Source organism: Malus domestica, chromosome 06 (assembly GCF_042453785.1).
Source record: "Malus domestica chromosome 06, GDT2T_hap1".
In the NCBI taxonomy this organism is placed as follows: Eukaryota; Viridiplantae; Streptophyta; class Magnoliopsida; order Rosales; family Rosaceae; genus Malus; species Malus domestica.
The window spans coordinates 30,878,079-30,887,922 of record NC_091666.1 but is presented as its reverse complement, the minus strand read 5'-3'; the positions used below and the strand labels follow the sequence as shown (position 1 = coordinate 30,887,922).

At 34.3% G+C, this 9,844-nt stretch overlaps 1 protein-coding gene across 1 annotated transcript; it reads right to left on the bottom strand.

Moving 5' to 3' along the window:
• Window positions 1–285: 285 nt before the first annotated feature.
• LOC103437756 (two-component response regulator ARR5-like) lies at window positions 286–2,908 on the bottom strand. The gene is made up of 5 exons (XM_008376253.4): window positions 2,425–2,908; window positions 2,252–2,328; window positions 2,027–2,104; window positions 1,836–1,906; window positions 286–885 (listed from the first exon to the last, which is right to left on the bottom strand). Exons 1-5 carry the CDS (start codon window positions 2,585–2,587, stop codon window positions 591–593), a joined length of 684 nt encoding a protein of 227 aa, XP_008374475.3. The 5' UTR covers window positions 2,588–2,908; the 3' UTR covers window positions 286–590.
• Window positions 2,909–9,844: the final 6,936 nt, after the last annotated feature.

Here is a 9,844-nt window from a genome sequence, read left to right as displayed (position 1 = left end):
ATTAAATTATCTTCCTTTTTTAATTATATTTTTAATTTGTCACATTTTATATATTTTTTTCAGTTTTATTTTATCTTTAATTTAGTTAAAATCCACATAAATATTCATATCATTTAATAAATAAATAAGAATCATTGGATGTCATATAATCAAAACGCTTAAAAAGAGTGTAAAAATATTTGTAAAATATATAGAATGAGTAGAATATTAAGTTAAATCCTTCGTAAAATCATCTTTGTAATTATCATATTGCTTGTAAATACCACACCAAGGAAACAAAGAATATTGAGACAACAAAATATTCCCCACATGTTTGGGATTTTCATTTACTGTATTGAGATTTACATATGCAAAATCAACAAAAAGTAGGAAGTAAAAGGACATTTTAATCCAAGACTTTCATATATATGTCTGCTCTTTCCCCCTTTCTTTTTCCTGGTCCAAGTGAAAGTTTGGTGTTGGTATTTACATATGGCAGTGGAAGAAAATTAACATTACACACAGGCAACAGGAATTTCTCTATTCTGCAAAATGGGGGACGGTGTGTGTCAAAAGTGAAGTTCCAAAAACCCTAATGGCAAGAGACATAATCAATCCATCTTGTGCAATCTCGGTCTCTTTGATGACGAACATGGCAACGGCGATGATGGCGACAAAGGTGGCAGCTGAGACGATGCTAGATTGCAAGCGAACGGTTGCGAAAGCTGCGGTAAAGGGGAGGGAGTTGATGATGCGTTGTATTCAACTGAAAATGTTCTTTTGTGATTTTCTTTCTCTTCAGTTTCTTTTCTTTCTCCTCCTCCCATCATGACGTTTTTCAACCGGTTCACGTCGGAAAGCTTCACCGGCTTCACTATATAGTCCTCAGCTCCTTCCTCTAAGCATCTGTAAAACAAAGTTGTAAGAGATTGATCAGTCAAAGAATATACTAAATCACATTAAGCACCAAAAGAGAGATGATAACTCATGATTGTCTCAAAACTTAGTTTAACAAGAGACTTTCCGGCAACCATGGGATGCCACTATGGCGTCCTGAACCAATAGTTCAATGACACGTGAAAAAGTAAAAACACATGACACACTGTATCATCTGTCCGGGACGTTCCGCTGACATGTTAATAGTTGAATCTAATATGCATTTATATAGGAAATGTTGGGTAGGGCAAGGCAATCATGCCCATAAAATATTCACATGGCAGATTTTGCCCATTAGGCTCCATGAAGGGCCATATGAATTGAGACATATAACATGGGGGGTTTTATTAATTAAAATATGATTAATACCTGAAAAATATTAAACAATAAAAGAAAATATAATAACAATTGTTATTGTTAGTGTAATTGAACCAACCATGTGAGGTCTATTTTATAAGATTTAGTTGATCCCCAAAAGATTCATGAGGAAAATGACATCACATTATTTGATGGCATTCTCATGTGGTGCCTATCATATTTTTCATAATGTAGCAAAAACACCAATCTTATTTCCTATTATTTAAAATTTGGTCCATTTTTTTAAGGAATTTTATATCAGGTCTGCAGATCATGAAGATCAGAAACCAGAATAATCCATACTGATCTGACAAAAAGATAAAAACAATGGTGTAACATCTAAATCTCAATCGAAATTAATTACCAAATTTCCTAGGTTATATGGCTAATTCACAATTTAATCTTTCTGGCTTATGATTTAAAACAAATCAAGTAAAAGGGCGAACCCACGCCAAGAAAGCTCTCCGCTTTGCAACGATTGGGGAACATCATCCTTAGTCCGAAAAATTTAAACTAAAGTACTAACAAAACATAAAACAGACATTGTTAGTCCGAAAATATACCTATCAATTCGAGTCAGGATGTTCTCCGATGACATGATCACCACCGGCACTTCTCGAAAAGTCGATGATTCCTGTTCATATGCAAATCAAAAAATTAATCTCCAAGCAACAGCCATGATACACTCAGAATTCAATTGTAAATCATCTACTTTACTCCTTAATCGGGATTAAAACAAGATTAAAGGGCTAACCTTGATTTTCTTTAGCAGTTCATATCCTGTCATCCCTGGCATTGAGTAGTCCGTTATGATCAAATTCACCTTCATGTTCTGCACCCACAAAAAGTACATAAACGTCAGAAAACCACCGTAAACCACAAAAAGACGTTTCATTTTCCGTTGGGCAACTGAGAAAATGTCATCTTTTTCCACCATTTTCTCGGAAACCAAACAGATTCAAGGCAGAAGTTTTCTTACATCAAACCCAACCGAGCTCTTCTCTCCATCCAAGCCCAGATATTGCAGCGCTCTCGTCCCACTGTCAACAGCCGTCACTGCAAAAACAAAAATCAACTCAGTTCAGAAACCAACCAATCAAAAAAGATTTCCAAGAAAAAAAAATCAAAGACTAATCCGGGGTGCACGCGTACCTTTGCAGGATGATATCTTGAGCAGGCGTTCAATGACCTTCCGGTCCACGTGGCTGTCATCCACAGCAAGAACATGCAGCTCGCCGGAACGCATCTGCGAATCACCGGAAAGATCAAAACCTTCGGTCAGATTCCGCCTGAGAATCTCGCCTGCTGTCGCCATTGAGCTTCTGAGCGGTTCAGGTGAAAAGGGTCCGCGTGGAAACAGTGAAAACACAGAGGAGAAGAAGAAGGTGTTTGAAAAGTTTGTTGTAGCCGCGTCCGAAATGAAAAAACTTAGAGAAGAGAGGTGGTTGGGTTATGCGTTAAATAGTCAAAAGGCTAAAGCTGAGATTCTGAGGATCCGATATATCTTATGAGATTTTGTTTTCTCTTTGCAAATCTAGCAGAGAGGATCATTCCGCCCCACTTGTCTATTGTCCTGTCAATCCTTATTTATTGTATATTTACTCGAGTTTAATGGGTGAATTTTCTAAGTGTGACCAGATTGTTGTTTTCGTCGACCTGTTATAACAAGAGTAAACATCATAATATAACACGAATAAGGGACGTGTTATAATAAGGATATATGCAGGTTGGATTATGTCGAGTCACGATATTATTTGTTTTAGGTTTCGATTAAGGTTTTACGGTTTTGTTTCTGAGAACTCATACGAGAACTTCCTAATGAGTTATTCATCCTGAAATTGCTCTCACGCAAACTCAGTGAACTCCCAAATAGTCTCGTGCTATATAGAAGTGAACATGTACATATAAGGTATAGATGATTTACTTCCCTTAACGATGCGGAATCTAACACTCCTTGTACTCAAATTCGAATTTCTAGCCCTGTATTTTAAAATAATTCGATGCGGCACAAGTGCAACAACATGTGGGCAGTCTTGGTTTTGCTTGTGTGGTCGTAAAAATTCTAATCCGAGTGTTGGACATAAGATTTTTTTTCCAATCTATCTTTGAATGATTGTGACTTATATATAAAAAATAAATTGACTTTACCAACTAACCTCAATCTACGTATAAATGTACGTCAATGAAATAAAATATCATAAACAAAGACTATAGGATTAATAAATAGATTAATAATAATAAATGTTCCAAAGCAAAATTACTTAAGAAAATGGCCACCGTCAAAGAAAATGTATAACGTTAACTTTGATTTGGAAGATCTGTATTTAGATTTGTGGGGTTGCGGTGGAAAGGTGTAGTCTTTTGACTTGGTGGAAGTTTCTCAGTTTCAGATTTACATATATCTGTTACAATCCAGTGTGCTGAATCCAACGGTCAAAACCTTAGCCAAAATGGGACCCGGTGGATTCAGACCCATGGACCCCATCCATGCCTAGTGACATATAGACAATAAACATTGTGATTACTTGTTTTGTAGCTGAAAATTCAAAGCAACATGGTCCATGGCAAATCTTTCAATAGTATTTGTGCTATATTTTATTTTCCATCAAATTTTCTTACAAAATCTTGAGAATCCACCGATGAGCTGCTTTCTCAATATTTTCAAACTCCTTGTTATATATGTTTTATAAGGGACAAGCAAGTGACTTCTTCTCGAGAGTCGATCGTTTTGAAAGTGACAAGTGATATGAATCAAACCTATGATATGCCGTGTGGAATACGGACATGGAATTCGTTCCAACTACTGAGACATTCCGTAATGATTCCTTGTTATATATGTTAATATATCATTGTATGTAAGAATGTTTAAGATGAATAGATAATCGGAAAAAAACAACGTTTGAGATGAATAGTGCAAGTATATCACATTGATGGTTAGGCCATAATCTCAACGGGATAAATGACTCAAAACGCTTTTAAAGAAAATGATTTTGGTTTCAAAAGTACTTGGAGTGCTTTATGCAAGAAACACTTTAAGTGTTTTTTTATGATTCACGTGCATTTTACTAATGATTGGTTTCAAAAATATTTTCACTAATACTTGAAAACTTTGTAGCCAACCACCTGATGTCATCAATAATGGCAAGAAGGTTCCAAGAGACAACACATCGACATTGGATAGCATGAATTGCAAGCCAAGATCATGGTTAGGTGATCCAATAATATCCGTCAAGTAATGGCTCAAGAAACACTTCAAGTGCTTTTATAGGATTCACGTGCATTTTACTAATGATTAATTCCAAAAATATTTTTCACTAATGCTTGAAAACTTTGTAGCCAACCCCCTGATGTCATCAATAATGGCAAGAAGGTTCCAAGGGACAACACATCAACCTTGGATAGCATGAATTGCAAGCTAAGATCATGGTTAGGTGATCCAATAATATCCGTCAAGTAATGTTTCATTTGAGATTATTTTATTTTAAATTAAATGACTCAAAACGCTTTTAGAGAAAATGATTTTGGTTTCAAGAAGCACTTCAAGTGTTTTTCCAATATTACATTCCAAAAATATTTTCGCTAAAAGCCCTTTCAACCATTGGAAAACACTTTTCAAACAAACCCTAAGTATTGCTAACCTAAATCTGTCAAACAAGTGTGAGTTATCTCCTCAATATCTTGAATGGATATGACAATGCTCTTAAATCAATCAATTGCCCTACCATCCCCAACCAAAAGATATAAGATGCCATACAATTCAACTTTTTTTCATTCCAACACATTTTTCCAACTCTCACATGTGAGAAAAAAAAATTGGTACGGTAGTCTAATCATGCAATATATCAAGTACTTTTGAAAAGAATGAAACCCGTGGTTTGAAAATTGGGAAATTTTGAAATAGGTCCAATTTTATAGACCTATTTTTGAAATAAGTTCAATTTTTAGTAACTTTTAACTTTTGAAATATGTTCAATTTTTAGTTACTTTGGACTCATATCAAAAGACCTCTTGAAAATTTTACCTATATAGAGCTCCATGAGATCTCTCTCTCTCTCTCTCTCTCTCTCTCTCTCTCTCTCTCTCTCTCTCTCTCTCTCTCTCTCTCTCTCTCTCTATATATATATATATATATATATATATATATATATATATATGCAATTCTCAAATTTGACGGATATTATTGGATCATCTAACCATGATCTTGGCTTGCAATTCATGCTATCCAAGGTTGATGTGTTGTGCCTTGGAACCTTCTTGTCATTATTGATGACATAAGGTGGTTAGCTACAAAATTTTCGAGCATCAAATAGAATCATATTTTTTCAGAAAGTGAATTTTGTTGCTGATGCATTTGCTCACCAATGCCTTATTGTTTCAGGCACTCATAGAGTCATAGTTGAGAATTTTATATTCCAAAATTTGCGCGGAATGCTTCTCTTTAATTGTATTGAGAACAGTTGTAAGCTCTCTTTAATGATGTTCTTTTCCTATAAATAAAAATCTAACCATGGTCTCTACATTATATGGCCATTTAATTTAAAAAATAAAAAAAAAGCGTCAAAGAAGATATGCCTTTGCAGTTATGGGTAAATTTGCCAATAAATAAGAAAAATAATCATCTCCAGATTCCTTTCACCTAATCATACTCATTAAATAATTCGGACCCTTGAAATCTGATCCAAAGGTTAAAAACACGGGTCTGCTCTAAAAGTTATAATAACTTTAATTGTTGAATCAAATTTCAAATGCCTGAATTTTTTATCAGTAGAATTATGTGGAGGAGATCGGAGAGGATCCCTTTCCAATAAATAAGATAGTCATCCATTAAAATATTGGATTAACACCTGAGTTTCTCGAGGAGGATCCTATTGATTGTTCTTTATTTTTTTTCTAAATCTCTGTTTTTTTTTTTACTTTTTAATTCATGAAAGTTTGAACTTTTACCACTAATGTTGCACTCTGATTTTTTTCTTCCCTTTCCACCTAGTCCGGGATCCGCATTTATAAAATTTGATTTAACGGTTACAATTATTATTACTTTTAAAGATGCTTCTTATTTGTAACTATTGAATCAAATTTTAACAATCCGAATCTTGAACTAGGTGGATTAGGTGGAAAGGGATCCTCCCCAGGTCCCTTTCCTCTTGATAGTGCTTAAAAATACTTGGTCAGAAAAGAAGGCATATTTTACTTGCACTCAAACAGCTCCCAAGTTCATTGGTGCTTGCAATGGATATGCATAAAGGAAAGGGGCCTATTAACTAATAGAGTAAATTGGTGTATTGTTTTCTTCGATTACGTTAGTAGACTAAATAGTTAGTTATTATATAGAAGGAATCAAATCTACACTAAATTGTATAAATATTGATTTTCGCCGTTGAATATTAATCTATGATTTAATTGTAGTGTCAATCTCTAAATTATTAATTATAATAATTTGAATTTGACAAAATGTTGAACATTAGTCACCAGGACGGTGACCAACCTTGTGAGATGGCATGAATAACCAATGCTCTATTACGTCGAATTCAGATATTTAACCAATATATTTTTAATTATGCGACTAAAGCTACAATTCAATCATAGTTCAAGACCAAACACACCATTAAAATGTAACCATACAAAAATTATCACTACGAAATAAATCCAGCAATTGAATTGAATATTGTAAGTAAATTCAATGGTAGTAAAATTGTAAACTTTATCACTTTTATTAGATAGGCGAATATTTATCTAATATAAACCGATTAATTAAGTTATATTGTATCAATCGATCAACCACTCAGATCACACTTTCAATGAGTCACAAAGGGAAAAACCCAAATCCCTTCAGAAGATACATATTCTCAAGAAAAGTAAAAGACAAGAAAGAAACGTTGTTCATCATCATAATTTCAGTCTGCTAATCTGAGACACACAGCCAAACCCTCTGATCTCCCACTCAAAAGCCTCCATCTTTTTTCTTTTTTTCTTTTTTTTTTACAGTTTTGACCAAAATCTCAAGAAACTTGGAGTCAAATATTAAATTACATTTTGGATCGACCCACCTTTATAAATTAAATTAGATTTTCTTTTGGGTATTTTGATGGGAAATTGAAGGATTCGATGACGTTCGTTCCAAATCGCAGAGTCCCACACCGGCGGCATCAAATATGGGAAGAAATCTATGCTGAAGGGTCACTTATCCCAAATATGTATAGATATATTTATATATTTGGTAGGGACACGGTATCTTTTGGGTGATCGATGTGGGGCCCACTTTTTCTGGTAGAGGAAATTTATAGAGAAAAATTGATTATATCTGTCTGTCCATGATTTCTCTGAGCAACCTCCATCTGCGTGAACAGTCAAATCTTAAATTAATAATAGAAAATTTTAACGAAAAGTTTCTAGTACTGTTCATTTTAACGAAAAATCAGATTTTTGTATTAAAAGTCAATTCTGGTACTATTCACTTTAGCTTTTAATTTGTCCTTATCCTTAAAACTCAAAATTTTTAAATATTTTTAATAGTTTTTTTAATAATACTCTACCGGTCTATCTCAAACAAATAATAATAATAATAATAATAATAATAATAATAATACTCTGTTTTATGTTTTATAAAATAAAATAAGTAAATAATAATATATGGCATGAATAATCTGATTTAATAGTGATTTGGCAGGCACTTTGGTGGGATTTGGAATTTGAGCAGTTCCTTTAAATAATAATAAAAGGTCTGCTATCCACACACTTCTTTTACTTTTCATATATTCTTTGTTAATTTTTGTTTGTTGATCTTCTTTAATTCATTCGATCCAACGGTCGAAAACCAAAAAGATGTGGGAGAAATAAAAAATGGTATGTGAATATCACATCTTTAATAATAATAGTAATAATAATAACTAATGATAAATTACGATTATTTATCCTTTTTAAGAATTGAATTCATTAGAGATATTTTAACTTCCTCCAGACCACAAATCTGATTTCGGGGCTCAAAGGCTTTGGAATTTGAGCAGTTGATGGACCTTGATTCTTGCAGGCTTGCAGCTGGTCGATTTTGGATTCACAGTCACAGCTGTTGGAACAGAGTCATCATCTGCAATCCCTCTTACTGTTTATATTTGTGCTTTTCAAAAACGATGCAGCACATATCTAGAAAGATACCAACACTGTTGTCGTATTTAAACAAAACCTAAAAACTATGGACTTGGATTGTCTGCCCTCCTATTTAGCCCTCCTGTTTTGTGTGGTCACGGTTAAGTCACGTCAATATTTTATATTATTTTTTTATAAAAATAATAAAACAAAAAGAAATAATAATATAAAATGTTGACGTGGCTTAGCCGTGGCCACAAAAACAGGAGGGCACAAGGAGGGCACAGAAATTGGAGGGCAGACAATCCAAGTCCAAAAACTATCGGGTGGGGATTTTGGACAGGGATTCTCTTCCTCTGTTTTTTTCTTCACATTTTCTTTCTTTCTGTTTGAACGCTCATGATTTTATTTTCTTACATAAAAAAAGAAGAAAATAAAGAAAGTGTGAGATAAAAGGAGGGAAAAAGAGAGGGAAGAGAATCCCCATCTGAAAATTTTTCAAGATCTAAGGTATCGTTTGGTACGTGGGACGATGCGTTCTGTCCCATATTTGATGCGCCTAAAACGGATGGAACATGCTGTTCCACGGGACGAATGTTTGGTGAATTTTCATTCCGCCTTTCTCCCCTGGAACGACTCGTTCCACATCCGTGGAACACAAAATTATAACATTTCCGTCTCCTTCTTCTTCCTCCTTGTTTCCATCCGAGGGCATCTTTGCTCCCTCTCCGTTATGTCCCGTCCTGTCCCATTCCGTTTCGTCCCATTCCGTCTGCATACCAAACGATACCTTGATGCCGAGTAATTAGAAAAAAAAAGATCATAAGAAGTTATATAGAGTGGATTAAGAAAGCTTTTTATGAGCATTACAAAAACACGAAAGAGAGATTAACAAATCCCTCTCACATGTCTTTTTGATACTCACTATATTTTATATTTTGTGGCCCGTTCCTTGCAACGCCCTCATCCAAACATAGCCTAAAAGAATTAACCCACCTAAACCATAATGCACAATAAATAAGGTACTCACAACAACGAGACGCTCAAGTAATAGGAAGCGACACTGAAAAATATAGTGTATTAGCATGTGTTTCGGATACACAAAAAAAAGCTCTCCAAGCAATATTGCTATGATAGACGAGTAAAACAAGACACATCAACATTACACGTAATTGGTGAGGAGCCCAAAAGCCAAACTTTGCTTTAGCTAGGGAGAATTTTTTTTTAGTGTGCTGGAACACAGTTTGGTATACTAAGTGTAATAATATAATAGTTGAAAAGTTAAAAAATAAAATTCCAACCAATTACGTTATACCACTTAATGTATAAGACAATATTCCCGGCACATTAAAAAATCTCTCAAATGGGTTCGAGAAGTCAGCCTAGCGACATTGTTTAGTCGCAACAAATAAAAGAAAGGCTAGAAAGCCCAAACTGTTAGAAAAACTAGGCCCGTTAATACATCAAGCACAAAAAGAACACAAGGGCC